This window comes from Dendropsophus ebraccatus, chromosome 2, assembly GCF_027789765.1.
Source record: "Dendropsophus ebraccatus isolate aDenEbr1 chromosome 2, aDenEbr1.pat, whole genome shotgun sequence".
In the NCBI taxonomy this organism is placed as follows: Eukaryota; Metazoa; Chordata; class Amphibia; order Anura; family Hylidae; genus Dendropsophus; species Dendropsophus ebraccatus.
In genome coordinates, this window is record NC_091455.1 from 27,542,945 (window position 1) to 27,559,638 (window position 16,694).

The 16,694-nt window shown below is 43.4% G+C and overlaps 1 protein-coding gene across 7 annotated transcripts in view; it reads right to left on the reverse strand.

Moving 5' to 3' along the window:
• Nucleotides 1–16,694, reverse strand: part of LOC138783039 (fibrocystin-L-like) — a 161,519-nt gene that overhangs the window by 86,474 nt on the left and 58,351 nt on the right. For all 7 annotated transcript variants that reach the window (XM_069957188.1, XM_069957191.1, XM_069957186.1 and 4 more), the window contains 7 exons: nt 16,570–16,691; nt 13,913–14,235; nt 6,292–6,434; nt 5,119–5,223; nt 4,231–4,416; nt 3,630–3,800; nt 161–375 (listed from right to left, as the gene is read on the reverse strand). In XM_069957188.1, coding sequence (XP_069813289.1) covers nt 161–375; nt 3,630–3,800; nt 4,231–4,416; nt 5,119–5,223; nt 6,292–6,434; nt 13,913–14,235; nt 16,570–16,691 — 1,265 coding nt within the window. The remainder of the gene's footprint in view (nt 1–160; nt 376–3,629; nt 3,801–4,230; nt 4,417–5,118; nt 5,224–6,291; nt 6,435–13,912; nt 14,236–16,569; nt 16,692–16,694) is intronic.

Genomic DNA, 16,694 nt, shown 5'->3' on the forward strand with positions numbered 1-16,694 from the left:
AATTGTAATACCAAACACAACATGAGGCCAGTTGAGGTGCTGTTATTGCAAGAAAGTGGCTGTGCTTTTTCCAATCAAGAATAACCCCTTTACTTTTCTATTAGGACATGTAATTTATGACAGTCAGTAACAGTGTGATAGAGCTGACAGATAAAGATACCTTGTTGGCACAGGTAATGTTACTGAACCCGGATCCTCTGATGGTTATTGCATCTCGGATTGTTCCAAACTTTGGTGTAATGCTGATAATAACTGGAGAATAACATCCTGAATATCCAAACCATATAGATGTGTTACTAGGGATTGAGAAGGTGGACTGCGAGCACACTGGGTCTGGTGTAATGCAGTCACTTGGTGGTGTGGTCGGAGGAAGACCTGTAGAAATATTGAAAAAACTAATTTATGACAATAAATTTCCTTCTTAGATAACAGCTGTAGTAGTTTAATATAGTGATTAAAGGAGGCTTCACTTCCTGGATAACATGGTGATGTCACTTCCTGGATAAAATGGTGATGTCACTTCATGGATAACATGGTGATGTCACTTCCTGGATAACATGGTGATGTCACGACCCGACTCCCAGAGCTGTGCTGGCTGTGACTGCTGGAGAGGATGATGGCATAGGGATGCTCAGTGTCCCTTCAGTGCTCTGTGTCCCTCAGTGTCCCCCTGCCATCATCATCTCCAGCAGCCACAGCTCGCACAGCTCTGGGAGTTGGGTCGTGACATCACCATGTTATCCAGGAAGTGACATCACAATTTTATCTAGGAAGTGACATCACCATGTTATCCATGAAGTTAAGCCTTGATGCAGTATTAAGTAAAGCGAAAAAAAAAAAAAAACACCTCCTAAGCTTTTCCCGTAATAAGTGTATTTTAAGTGATTTGTATAACTTTTGGGGGGGCAATAAATTTTTGAATAAAAAGTTTTGCCAGACTTCTCCTTTATTAACTAGTGCTATCCATAGAAGAGAAAAAAAAATATGTCCTTTCATTTGCTCCATGAAACCACCACACCAAACCAAATGTAAAAAGACATTTTTGTGCCCAATTAAAATTTTCTCGACCTGAGTACATTCTGTGCTTTTCCCCCCATGGTGACCACTTTCCCATGAAGATTCTTACGAATGAAACCGAAATGAGACAACAAGGAAAAAACATACAAACTTTCCGACTTTTCCTGGGAGTTATTTTATTGTTAGTAGATGGTTATGCCTCATTTAAATAAATATTGTGCATTATCTATTAGACTTATCCAGTATAGTGTCTGGGGACTGGTTTGGAGTCAATAAAAGGGGTCTGAATATATTTAGGACATCTAGGATGAAGTACAGAATTTTTTTTTTTGGTCAGGTCAAGTCTAATATTAATGTAAAGATCCAGTCTTAGGCAATATATTAATAGATGGGGCCTCTACATATTTAGCCACAACCTTTATGTAAACCACCCTCCAAAAAAAAAGGCTGTTATTTTGGCCACAGTTCTCCACTCACATATTACATTGTGAAGGGCTGTGCTAGGTTGGGCATCCTCCTTGCAGAGGCTTCACAGCAGCTATATGGGCTGCCTCTTTGGAACCCCCACCTTGTTAGTGTGGTGAACCCCGCAGTACTTTGGCGGAGGAAAGGCCAGTCACTTGCTAGATGGTAGAGTGTGATATGAGAGTGAGATGGTTGGCCAAGATTAAGTTGGGCCCAGTGATGTTATGTTGTGACGCCAGTGCTGGTTGGGCACACAGGTATGGTGGCACACCTGCTTTTAGTTTAGAGGGCCGGTTGTACCTCGTTCCCCTGTGGTCGGTGACCTGCCGGCCTGCTACGGGGTCCCTTGGGCTGTTATCACGGTGGGCCGGAGTGGTGTAGTGACCCTCCCGGACTATCGATACTGCTACCCACAGAAAGGGGAAATATCCTAAGGATGTAGTGTACACTGTGTTGGTGTGGGGCGAAGAATCACAGAGTCTCTTTACCATAAATAATATCTGGTTTACTTGGAAAGTACTTGTGTGCAGCAGAACATACAACTTCACTTTGGCAAAGTACGTTAGACTTGATAATACACTCAGTGATACACTTGATAATACACTTGCCAATACAGGATCCAGATCTGTGATAGGAGTATAGCGAAGGGTACAGTCATGCTGACTGAGTTGCGTGTAGAAAGATACAAAGAATCAGAGGATCAGAGAGGAGGATGTCGTCAGAGTCCAAACCCAAGTAGTACTGTGCTCTGCCGGGATGTTGGAGGATGAGGTAAAGGAATACGAGAGTTCTTCTGCCCTTGTTTTGACCTTTGGGTCTTTGCACCACCTAATGTCCACAAGTGTCGGGTGACCTGTCCTATAAGGGTGACACAAGGCCCCAGACCCTGTTACCTGGAATAAGCGGAATGCGCAGGGTTCCCTGCTGACAACCGTGCTGCGAGATAGAGTTCCTAGGCTCTTAGAAATTTTGCTCAATCTGGATCAGTTACCAGCTTCTTTGGTTTTGTTGTTGATACTGTCCTGCCCTGTGACTCTCCTAGTCTACAGCGTGCATTGAGATGATCTCTGACTTGTCCTCTTTTGTGAAGGTTTAACACTGCATAGTGTTGTGTCCAGGAAGCTGAGAAGAAATTGTTAGCTGTGTCTTGTCTTGCTTCCCACTCATACAGGAACCAGACTAAGACTAACTGTTGAGGTTGGGGACCTGGCAGAAGGTCAGGGCCCAGAGGGACCACTGAGCATTCTAGCTTGTGTCCTTCCCCCACAGTGTCTAACACAAAAGACTCCTACACTTCCTCTACCTATATGACTTCCTATCCCCAGCGTATCTAAAATGCGCTGTGAGTGGGTGAAGAGTGCAGAAAGAAGAAGTGAGAGGTGATAGGACAGAAGAAGAAAAGACTCCTATATGTTCTCCGATCCATGTGACACACAAATAAACAATAACCCTTTACATATTTCAGACATGCAGCATCTAAGTACACATGCTCACAATAGCGACATCTAGTGGCAAAACTTTATCACTACTTCATCACCACTGACTAACAATAAGTACAGGCTTTTGCAAAGGGTGTAACCAACAGCAACACCCGTGGTGAGACACCCCATTAGTATTTTACCAGTCATGCTTAAAGGGTTTTCCCCATCACATAATATGATGGCTTAACACTTGGATTTTCAAATATCACAGTGTCATCTCTTCCCTATGTTAGGCCCATATCACATAGCCATAATATAGCCCCATTTCAGACACTGTTTTCTACCCACAAGCCATGGTTTTCTATACATATTATGTAGAACCATAGGGAGATCACATCTTGTAGCTGTAATACAGACAGTAAAATGTTAAGCTATTTTTGATTTTCCTGCAAAAAAGGTGATGTTCATTTACCTAGTCAGGTGGCTCTCAAATTTGACTATTTATGATGAAACAGCCTTTATAAAACCAGAAGACCACGTTGGACCAGTAACTATTCTCATAGCCACTGAATAAAGTTTATGTGCCAGGCCTTCCTCAGCCTTTCCCTAACACTGACTATAGCAGAATTATCAAGGCTATAGTCTTGATAATTATTATTTCCAGGCTAGACCCCATTCTGTTGTACTGCAGTTTAATGCTAGCTATAGTATAGTATGTTTGATTACCAGAAGTATAGGTGGCCTCCATTCCTCCAACATACACATGCACTGGGCTGCTCTGGTTACTGATCTGGATTACATTGATCACTCCTTGCATAAGTATTGACTGTCCATCATTAACATATCCACTGCTGTAGTAATAAATACCCGGGGATGTGAACTGATATGAAAAGACACCTATAAAGGAGAAAACATGAATGGTATCAGTGTCATTATACTAAAAAAGAATGGTAAAGTCAAGCTTAAATGGAAATTAACAGCAAATTAGAATACTCCATAGGGTCGGGGGCAGTGATGTTTGCATAGGGCTGGGGGCGCTGATGTTCCCATAGGGTCAGCGGCACTGAGAATGAAGACAATTTTCTTACCTTACCCGTGTTTATCAATATGTAAACTAGAAAGTTTTATTGGGGGAATTTTATACACAATTATTAAATTACATATACTAATTAATGCTATGCCACTAGCAGTGATTAGTATTATTGGTGATCTGAACTGAGTCTGCCTGATGGAAAATGTGGATTTTTTTTCTCAATATTTGTCAGATTCTATTTGTTTCACCCTTCTCCCATGCTATTTATTAAACAGTGATAAAGTAGATACAGACCTGATGCTACACGAGCCCCACTGTTGAAGGAAATGCCATCATAAGTAGTGTTAGCAGGATCTGACACGGAGAACACTCTGTATCCAATGCCCTGAATGAAAGGCAGCGTTTGCCAGTTCCAAACCACGGTGTCTCCTGTAGATATCACAAGGCTTGATGGAGACCAGGCATAACCAACGCCATACACTAAAAAAAATAAATTGATCAATGCAAAATATACTATGAACATATAATAACATCACATCAACATCAGTTAATGTATCAACTGCTTCTCGTACGTCATAACCAGCTGCACAATGATGGGGTAATTCTGCCTCTGAGAACTAGTAGGACAGATGGAATTTTTTATTATATTACACTAAATAAACAGATGACCCTTACACCCTATGTAAGGTCATAGGCTCCTCACACACTGCATTTTTTGGCCTGCTCGGACAGGTGGTTTGTTGGCTTCTTTAATAACCCTTTTTAATTCTTGCACAGAGATTGACTAAAAAGTCAAGCTTCTCCTAAATTCATGGATCCTAAGTCAAGGATGTTGCAAACTTTCCCCAAAGAAGAACTTTGGCATGGTCCAGCCATCTGGACAACCCGGAACCAGGGAGGTAGGTGCATAAAGTTAGTTTAAGCCACCTCTTCTCCGGCCCTTTTAAATAAATGTTGGGCACTGATTTACCCCTTTCAATGTTGCAGGAGTATTAATGCTGTATGCTATTTTTATGCAACAAAATACTAGTGTAAAGTACGTCACTAGAGCGATGGCATAAGAAAGAAATTGTAATAAAGTAATAATAAATCCACTACATACATTGAAATGAAACCTACTTTGCATTACAGTTATGTATTTATGGTATGTTTCATGTGGCACTAGCAGGATATTGTACTCACCTGAATTTTTTCCCTGATTTGTTACCGTATAGACTGTACCAGCACTTTGGATAACACAGATCAACTTATTGGCTGAACTGACAGAGACTTTACATGGGAGGGAGCCTAGAACATATTAAATAGAAATAAAAATATAATATTAGATATAAACCAGAAAAATGTATTTAACGCCAACATCATATAAGAAGCTTCCAAACTGGACAGGTTAGTAGTTCAAAAGTCTGAAATAGCTGGTTAACAATCTTGATGGGGCCAAGTAGTGGCTTAGCTATAGGGGCTGCAGAGCTAGCAGTCACTTAAATACCTGGAGAGCCCCATAGGCCCCTCTGCCCCATAAAAAGACACTATGGGGGGATTTACGAAGATCGGCGTACAAGTAAGCCAGTATTATATTAGGCCCCGCCCCCTTCCCCCCTGCAGGATACACTATGAGATGCACGCCTCTTAGTGAATCCGATCGGCCGGGCACCCGAATCTGCACCTTCTCCCTGGCGTACGCCTCTGGCATACGCTTTGTAAATCCCCCCCAACACTGAAAAATGCACATTGTACGTTGGGGCCTCGTGTTACAGATTTTGCATTGGCGCCCAGGATTCTTACATTACATCTCTAAGGCCAACACTGTTTGCCATCCATGAACATGCAGGAGATAGTGGCACTCTAGGTAATGGATATGGGTCTAGCTACTTTCTGGTCTCAGTCGGAGTTCGGCTGCCACAGGCAGGGCTAACTGTGCAAGGCAGTAGGATACCCAGTCACAAAGTAAAAAGATAGTTGCACTCACCAAAGTTGTCTTCTGAAGCTTTATTTTTTTTTATAACAACATGGACACAGTGCGGACATAGAGTGAGCAGACGCTAGGTGAAAGGAGTGGTGAAAGCCTGTTTCACGCTCACGGCACTTCTACGGACCTCCGTAGAAGCGCTGTGAGCGTGATACCGGCTGTCACCACTCCTTTCACCTAGCGTCTGCTCACGCTATGTCCACACTGTGTCCATGTTGTTATAAAGAAAAATAAAGCTTCAGAAGACAACTTTGGTAGTGCAACTATCTTTTTTATTACTTTGTGACTGGTTATCCTACTGTTTGCCATCCAGCTTTCCAAGGAACAGTTATAATCACAACTGATGGAATCTCTAACAGAAGTAGACACCTCAGTAAATCATAATCTACCTATTTTTACTTCATTATCACTTGGGACATCACTGAACCCAGATCCGGTCAGTGTGACTCGAGAACCCCCATACAGGGATCCATATTGGGGGACAATGCTGCTCACTTCCAGAATATATTCAACGGACGGTTCATTGGCCATGCTGCAACAAAACAGAAGCAAATGGTCATATGTCCACAGATCACTTGTATTTCTTTATATTTTTTGCTGTACCTTTAATATACACATATATTAAACAAGGATGCGCTACAGTACCAGAAACTGCCCATGAACAAGGCTGTTGCTAAGTATGCTGGTTTAGTGTTTGTGATGAAAGGGGGCTAGCTGACCATTACCAAATATGTGATTTATAGGGGAAATTTATCAAACTAGTGTAAAGTAGAATTGGCTCAGTTGCCCCTAACAACCAATCAGATTCCACCTTTCATTTTCTAAAGAGTCTGTGAGGAATGAAAAGGGGAATTTAATTGGTTGCTAGGACCAACTAAGACAATTTTACAATTCTACACCAGACTGATAAATCTCCCCCTATATGTTTAAAGGAAATTTCTCAGTTTTGAGGCAATAGGGTATGTTCACACTACAGAATAGGCAAGGAATTTTAGCCTTTCCTGTTAATTCAATGGGAATTTTCAAGCACAATCCCCTCAAAGAATTGACATGTAAATTCATTGAGTGGAATGCGCTTGAGAAATGCCCACAGTCCTCTTGGCAAAGGCACGTCTAAGTGTCAAAACATGTTGAGGGGGGCGGTTAGGGTGTTGGAGCTGATGGACAGACATATTAGCTGATTCATTGAGGATTCTGCTGAGTTTATTATTGTATAGTAGTTACTTCATATTTGGAAATATTACACACCCTCATCCTGATTTTTTTTTAAATAGTGTGTGTTTCAGTTTAAAGTGTATCAATAAAAGTTATGTTTTAATAACTGGGAAATATAAGTCTTTTTTGTTTGAGCCACTTAGGTGGCTCGATTTGTAAATTAAAATTGATTTAGCCCTCCAGTCCACGTATTTTGCTTCCGATCGCTCCGGCACATGTACAGTGTTATAACCAGGGCTGAATAGAAGAAACACAGCCAGAGAGTGGAACTAAAGATGGGGGGATGGGAAGAAGAAGGAGCAAAGGTGTTGCCGGTCTAGGACACAGATATCCTAGGCCACACCTCGCTGACACCGCTTCTCATGAATAAAAATGTTTTTCACCCCAACCACGGCACCAGGCAGATTTTGAGTCACATGAGCAGGAAGGATTTACTTTAAGCTACTTAATGTTAGCAATAGTTTGGGGAAGGGGGTTGGTGAGTACAGATTTGCTTTAAGTCTGACCACGGATTCTCAGTTGGATTAAGGTTTGGGCTTTGAGTAGGCCATTCCAATACATTTCCACATTTCCCTTTAACCACTGTCTTGCTTAACTAGAATACTTTGGTACATTTTCTTATTGTAAGGTGAACTTCCGTCCCAGTCTCAAATCAATAACAGACTGAAACAGGTTTTGCTTCTGAAGGAAATTAGTTGCACCAAAATTTTTTAGGGGCTTCATAAAAAGGGGGTTAATATGACACATGGCATTTAATTAGCCTTAATTATGCGCTTTTGCTATGGTTTTGATGGTATTTTTCCAAAAATTGTGCACTCATTATAAAATAGGGATTTTGGTGGAATCACAGCAAAAATAGCGCTATTTTACTACGACTGTGCGGCAAAATAGCATCACTATTTCAGGGAAATTAAAACTTTCGCAATCCTACATTATGGGATTCGATAAAGTAAATAATAGTTTTTACGCATGGATCTTCATATAAAACTGAAATCATGCAGAGGATACAATATAATACTGTACAAGTTTAACCCCTTGCCTCCGCAGCCTGTTTTGGCCTTAATGACCAGGCTCATTTTTCAAAATCTGACCTGTCTCACTTTATGCGCTTATAGCTCAGTGATGCTTTAACGTATGCTAGCGATTATGAGATTGTTTTTTCGTCACATATGGCACTTTATATTAGTGGCAAAATTTGGTCATTACTTTGTGTGTTTTTTGTGAAAAACATCAAAATATCATGAAAAATTTGAAAATTTTGCATTTTATGAACTTATGAAATTCTCTGCTTCTAAAAAAGGAAGTCATAGCACATAAATTAGTTACTAAATCACATTACCAATATGTCCTCTTTATTCTGGCATAATTTGGGAAACATATTTTACTTTTTTAGGCTGTTATGGGGCTTAGAAATTTATTAGCAAATTATCACACTTTCATAAAATTTCCAAAACTGATTTTTTTAGGGACCAGTTCTTTTTTTAAGTGGGTTTAGGAGGCTTGTATACTGGAAACCCCATAAGTGACCCCATTTTGGAAACTAGACACCTTAAAGAATTAATCTAGGGGTATAATGAGCATTTTAACCCTACAGGGGCTGGAGGAAAGTATTCACAATTAGGCCTTAAAAAAATCGAAAATTTTAATTTTCCAATAATATATATGTTTAGATTAAAGTTTCTCGTTTCCAAAAGGAACATGAGAGAATCTGCACCCCAAAATTTGTAACGCAGGTTCTCTTGAGTACAACGGTACCCCATATGTGGGCGTAAACCACTGTATGGGCACACAGCCGGGCTCAGAAGGGAAGGAGCGCCAATTAGCTTTTTTAAAAAGTTTGAGCGCCAGGTGCGTTTGCAGTGCCCCTGTAGTGTCAGCAGAATAGAGTCCCCCAAAAGTCACTCCATTTTCGAAAGTACACCCCTCAAAGAATTCATCTTTTGGTAGGATGAGCATTTTGACCCCACATGCATTAAAGGAAAGTATTCAAAATTAGACAGTAAAAATGAAAAACACAAATTTTTCCAATAATATGTTCGTTTAGTTTGAAATTTCTCAATTTCACAAGGAAAAAGAGAAAAAAAGTACCCCAAAAATGGGCACACAGCGGGGCTCAGAAGGGAAGGAGCGCCAATTAGCATTTTCAGTGCAGATTTTGCTGAAGAAGTTTCTGAGCGCCAGGTGCGTTTGCAGCGCCCCTGTAGTGTCCGTAGAAAAGAACCCCCCCAAAAGTCACCCCATTTTGGAAAGTACACCCCTCAAAGAATTCATCTTGGGGTGTGGTGACCATTTTGACCATGTGGTGTGGGGTGTGGTGACCATTTTGACCATTCTGAACGCAGGTTCTCCTGAGTACAACGGTACCCCATATGTGGGCATAAACCACTGTATGGCCACACAGGAGGGCTCAGAAGGGAAGGAGCGCCAATTAGCATTTTCAGTTCAGATTTTGCTGAAGAAGTTTCTGAGCGCCAGGTGCGTTTGCAGAGCCCCTGTAGTGTTCGTAGAAGAGAACCCCCCCAAAAGTCACCCCATTTTGGAAAGTGCACCCCTCAAAGAATTCATCTTGCGGTGTGGTGACCATTTTGACCCCACAGGTATTAGAGGAAAGTATTCAACATAAGACAGTAAAATTGAAAAACTTGAATTTTTCCAATAATATGTTTGTTTAGTTTGAAATTTCTCAATTTCACGAGGAACAGGAGAGAAGCTGCATGCCCAAATCTGTAACGCAGGTTCCCCTGAGTAGAACGGTACCCCATATGTGGGCATAAACCACTGTATGGGCACCCAGCCAGGCTCAGAAGGGAAGGAGCGCCAATTAGCATTTTCAGTGCAGATTTTTCCGAAGAAGTTTCTGAGCGCCAGGTGCGTTTGCAGTGCCCCTGTAGTGTCAGCAGAAGAGAACCCCCCCCAAAAAGTCACCCCATTTAGGAAAGTACACCCCTCAAAGAATTCATCTTGGGGTGCAGTGAGCGGTTTGACCCCACAGGTATTAGAGGAAAGTATTCAAAATAAGACAGTAAAAATGAAAAACTCGAATTTTTCCAATATATGTTCGTTTAGTTTAAAATTTCTCAATTTCACGAGGAATGGGAGAAAAAATGTACCCCAAAATCTGTAACGCAGGTTCTCCTGAGTAGAACGGTACCCCATATGTGGGCATAAACCACTGTATGGGCACACAGCAGGGCTCAGAAGGAAGGGAGCGCCAATTTGCTGGAGCAAAACCGCAGCTAGAAATAGTTATTAGAATAGCGCAGTTACTAAAATACAATAAAAAAATGAGATTACAGGTAATGTGGGGTGGTTACGGATAATCTGGGGTGGTTACGGGCAACCTGTGGTGGTTGCGGGCAACGTGGGGTGGTCACGGGCAACGTGGGGTGGTAACGGGCAACGTGGGGTGGTTACGGATAAACTGAAGTGCTTATAGGTAATCTGGGATGGGAACCTGTAACGTGCGGTGGTCGGGGGCAACGTGCGGTGGTCGGGGGCAACGTGCGGTGGTCGGAGGCAACGTGCGGTGGTCGGAGGCAACGTGCGGTGGTCGGAGGCAACGTGCGGTGGTCGGGGGCAACGTGCGGTGGTCGGAGGCAACGTGCGGTGGTCGGAGGCAACGTGCGGTGGTCGGAGGCAACGTGCGGTGGTCGGAGGCAACGTGCGGTGGTCGGAGGCAACGTGCGGTGGTCGGGGGCAACGTGCGGTGGTCGGGGGCAACGTGCGGTGGTCAGAGGCAACGTGCGGTGGTTAGAGGCAATCTGGGGGGAATTACATGTGATTAGGGGCAACATGGGGTGGTTACAGACAATCTGCGGTGGTTACGGGCAACATGGGGTGGTTACAGACAATCTGGGGTGGTTACGGATAAACGGAAGTGCTTATAGGTAATCAGGGGTGGGTACATGTAATTTTGGGTGGTTACGGCAATCTGGAGGGGGTCACTGGCAACGTGTGTGAGTTAGAGGCAACGTGCGGTGGTTAGAGGCAATCTGGTGGGAATTACATGTGATTAGGGGCAACCTGGGGGGGGGTTACAGACAATCTGCGGTGGTTACGGGCAACATGGGGTGGTTACAGACAATCTGTGGTGGTTTTGGGCAACCTGGGGGGGTTACAGACAATCTGCGGTGGTTATGGGCAACAAGGGGTGGTTACAGACAATCTGTGGTGGTTACGGGCAACCTGGGGGGGTTACAGACAATCTGCGGTGGTTACGGGCAACCTGGGGGGGTTACAGACAATCTGCGGTGGTTACGGGCAACATGGGGTGGATACAGACAATCTGGGGTGGTTACGGATAAACTGAAGTGCTTATAGGTAATCAGGGGTGGGTACATGTAATTTTGGGTGGTTACGGCAATCTGGTGTGGTTACGGGCAATCTGGAGGGGGTCACTGGCAACGTGTGTGAGTTAGAGGCAACGTGCAGTGGTTACGTGCAATATGGGGGGGTTACGGGCAATCGGGGCTGATTACGGACCATCTGGAGGGGCTCACTGGCAATTTGGGGTGGTTACAGGCAACGTGCAGTGGTTATGGGCAACGTGCGGTGGTTATGGGCAATGTGTGGTGGTTATAGGCAACGTGCGGTGGTTAGTTGCAACGTGCGGTGGTTATGGGCAACGTGCGGTGGTTATGGGCAACGTGTGGTGGTTAGTGGCAACGTGCGGTGGTTAGTGGCAATGTGCGGTGGTTATGGGCAATGTGCGGTGATTACGTGCAATTTGGGGCGGATACGGGCAATCTGGGGCGGATATGGGCAACCTGCGGTGGTTACGGGTACTTTGGGGGGGCTAGGGGTAATCTGGGAGTAAAGTGCAATTATTACTATAATAAAAAGAGTGTGTTTTATTTTTTTGTATGTTTTTCACTTTTTGTACTTTATACATTAATTATCACTGTATTACTATGATTACTGTGATATTTTCTATCACAGTAATCATAGTTCAGTGACAGAGACCAAATTGGTCTCTGTCACTTTAAATTTTCTGAGATAACTGATTCTGGAGCGCATGCGCACTTCAGAATCAGCCTGGACGTCGAGGAGGACGGAGCTCCGTGGATCAGGTAACGTATGTGGGGAAGGGGGGGTGACTGGGGGACGGGGGGTGACTGGGGGGGTGGGGGGGCGACTTGGGGGGGGGGGGGGCACGGTGACACTTTTTATCCCCTGTCACCAATGATTTATGGTGACAGGGGATAAAAAGTGCTGATCAGCACTGGGAACAGGCGATCGGCGGTATATAGTATATACCGCCGATCGCCTGCTCCGGGACCACACGGGGGGGGGGTCCCCGATCACTGCCCCATGCTCTCCGCTACCTCCGGTGGCGGAGAGCATGGGGCTTTGATCACTAATTAATTTCCATCCCTGCGAACAAACATCGTTTGTTCGCAGGGATGGGGGCGGCCATCTTGGATCTGATGGCCGCCCGGGTAGGGTGATCGGGGGGCCGATCTGGGGTCTGAGGGGACATTTTTCATCTCCCCCCACCGTGGATTCACGGTGGGGGGAGATGAAAGCTATAGGCGCCGCCGGTAATGCCCGGTACCGGCGGATCGCCGCTAAAACGGTAGTAGCGGCGATCCGCCGGTATCGGAGGACGAGGGGAGGGGGCCGGGGGACACAGACTGATTGGCGGTGGGGGGAGGCAGCGTTCTGCTGCCTCCCCCCGCCGCCCGATCGGCGGGGGACACTGAATCTCCCCATAGACGCTGCGGTCGCATTGACCGCGGCGTTTATGGGGTTAACTGCCCGGGGGGGAGCGCGGCTCCCCTCCGGGCAGTGGCAGCAGGAGGAGGCTGTGTGACACAGCCTCCTCCTGCTGCCCGATCTCACCTAGGGACAGAGGGGGGAGGCAGGGAAAGCATGACGTCCAGGGACGTCATGATGCATTCTGCCACTGCTTTTCATGACGTCCCTGGACGTCATATTGGGGGAAGGGGTTAAACTGAAGGTAATACAGAACCATGAAACACTTTTGTAATATTGTTTGGTATCAGACGGCAGAGGCAAGGGGCACCCTAGGAGTACTCAGAGTTCCTTAATTATATTAAAGATAAAGATTCTTTATCTACATTTCTTTCTATCCTGTAGAGCATTCATTTTTGTTCTTTAGATTCTATTGTTCTTTGTAGCAAAATTGTTTTCAAACTTACTATATTGTATCCTATTTATGTCTTCCTTTGATATCTAACTGTATTGTTATAGATAAAATTTGAAAAATCTAATACAAATATTTTGGGGAAAAAAATACAGAACCATGATACACTTATGTGTATGAGGCCTAATGCCACATGAAGCAGCCTTCTTACTGAGGCTGTAAAAAAAATCTTATGTGATTGTGAATTGGGTTTTCAGGTTACGTTTGCTGTTTTTTTTAAGTGGGCTTTCCAAAATACTGAAGCCCCAGCTGTGATCATCTAGCAGAAACTGCAGATGACCAGGCATTTCTTCTGCACGTGAAGAGTTGACCTAGTCATACAGTACATGGTCATGTAAAGGCCATTAATGCCTGGATCAAGCCCCCCAAAATTTGTTACAAATCTTATTCAGATTTATTAAGAGTGTGATTTTGTAGTCACTTTCTAGTAATATTCTTTAACTAGTTATGTCTCCTGATAATACACTGCTAAAATATTTAGATGATGATTGATTTCTATCTTCTACATATGTTCTTCTAGTTGAAATCATTTTAAACATCCTTGAGAGTCCATAACAAGGTGACCATGAGAGAGATGATCCGAAAGACATACACTACTGACTACTGACCAAATAAAAAATCATAAATACCTGGATATTGCAAACCCCAAGTTTCCAACTTGTACCAGGACGTTATACTTCCCGGGAGGAAGAGCAGGCAGAAGACATGTTATTTTAGTTGGAGTCCACTCCAAAAGCTGACATGGTTTAATCCTTAAAAAAACTGCATTGTCCACTGACTTATCCTGGAAACCAGAGCCTGAAATAGTCAGGGTTATATTACCCAAAACACTGCTGGTACTTGGGTTGATTCCAGTGATGGTCGGTGCCAAAGAGGTGAAACTAAAGGCATTTGGCAAGGTTTTACTGAATCCATTTGTGAAAACCGTAACATTAGCACTGCCTGCTGCTCCCTGAAAGAAAATGGTGGTTTAGACAGATGTAGAAGTCTGATTTTAGCATTCATATTTCACTTTTTGCATGACCTATACCCTCCATGGTTCTAGTGAACATAACTTTGATGTCTGCTGATTTGTGATTTAAAAGAAAAACTGCAGGCATCAGAAGGTTCATGCATACGCCTACCTCCTCTATCCACAGTCGCTCTTGTGATCCCGGTGGAACTTAGAAGGATCACAAGAGTAACGCTGGATAGAGGAGACAGAGGGCTACCAAGAACTAAGAGCAGGTAGTTTTCCTTTAAAAGGGTATTCTCATATATTTGTATTTTAATAAAATTACATATATTTCTTTGTTAATATAATATTACATAACTTTGTAGTATAACTTAATTATAATTAAAAAAACTTTACCTATCTATTTTCTTTGTACATTTATACAGTGACACTGCCTCTCGGCTACCACCAATGGTGTTGGTGCAGTGTAGTAAAGTTGAGTTTCCCTAGAGCCTGAATTATAATTGTATATGCTTATTAAGATGTGGTCTTATAATTGTATCACATTTAAGGATTTAGGTAACAGCACCATTAAAGGGGTTATACAGCGCTACAAAAACATGGCCACTTTTCCCCCTACTGTTGTCTCCAGTTCAGGTGCAATTTGCAATTAAGCTCCATTTACTTCAATGGAACTTAGTTTCAAAACCCCACCCAAACTGGAGACAACAGTAGGGGGAAAGTGGCCATGTTTTTGTAGCGCTGGATAACCCCTTTAAATGACTCCTTAGGAGACTTCCGGTTCTGGAGATTCAAGTATATCTGCCCCCCCATAACTTATCATGTATATCGTTTACTGGAAAATGAAGAAGCTGCATTCATCCAATAAAAGGACGCTTGTTCTCAAGCACCTATGTAAGCTCAAAACCAACATTGTTTTACTCCAGGAAATTCACCCTATTGAGTCAGATTTTTTTCTGTTTAAAGCGGATGTGGGTTGCCGAAGTTCTCGGCTTTCCATCGAAGCACAACAAACCAGGCATCCTACTGCTCATACATAAGAATTAGAGATGAGCGAGTAGTGAAATATTCGACTTTCAAGAATTCGAATCGAATAGGTACCGAGATTCGACTATTCGAACGAATATTCAATCCGCTTATAGTCTATGGGAAAAAAAAATTCTCGGCACTTCGAAATCCAAATTCGACTACTTGGAGGTCACCAAGTCCCCCATGAAACCTCCCTATACTATGCCAACACCTCCGGAATGACACTGTGAAATCAGGGGGAGTATGCCTGGGTGCACCCCCCAAAATCGCTGTATAATGGCACTCTCCGCAGTTGTGAATGAAAAATATTTGCGAACGCTGTACAAATGTTTATGGCAATGTTCACACATTTCTTTCATATTTCCTGCGCAGCGTTACATACATGATTCCAATGTGCGTCCGTAGAGCGTCATGTTATTCATACGTATTACGCATCATGCTGTACGAACGTTACTGGAACAGTATGTTTGACGTGCCTTTTACTAGGCTACTGGAACAATAGCTACACGTGCCTTTTACTGGGCTACTAGAACAATAGGTATCATTTGCTTTTTACTGGGCAACTGGCACAATAGGTGTACCGTTTACGTGCCCTTAGTGGGCTAAACCAGGGACACTATAAGTCACTTGTACACACAGAGTACTGGAATGAATACAGCTGCTGATGCTGCTGCTGTTATATCATCTATGTATTAGCACTGAGAAGTGCTTTGGATTCAAAGATGACTTTTTCGCTGGATATTAGCCCTGAAAAGGACTTTTGGGTTCTGTAGTAAGCCTGCCTAACCGAAACGCTTCTAAAACATATCTCCCTGCTCCAAGATCTCTCCCTGGCTAGGTTGAAAGCGGAAGTCAATTATTAAATATTCGAGGTCATGTGGTTCAGTCATCCAATGAGGGTAGATGCCGTTTTCCCAGGGTCCCTCACAGCCTCCCTGCATGGTGATTGGAATAAAAAAGCACCAACTGCAATGGGAGGGCTTTCGAATGTTTGCTGCGTATTTGTCACACTACTCGATTGAATTTGAATCTTTAGAATACTGCAATGTTCGAATACCATCTCAATCGAATCATATTCGCTCATCTCTAATAAGAATCATAATTGTACGGTTCTTGATTCTTTCATTGACAACAAGGGTAGGATAATAAAAGTAACTCTTCACTCCCCGGTAGCACTCTTGACACTGTATAACGTTTATGTGCCCAATGAGGACCAGAAACAGTTCTGGACGACATTGGAAACAATGCTGCTACTGTATATCCACTATAGATAAACAAGATAGATCCATAACACTGACTTACCGCAGGGGTGATGCAGTTAATCGCAGTCAGATTGGCAAAGACCACAGAGCATTTTTTACCACCAAGTTCTACTGTTGAGTTGTTACTAAATCCAGAGCCATAAATTGTTATTAATGTACCACCTA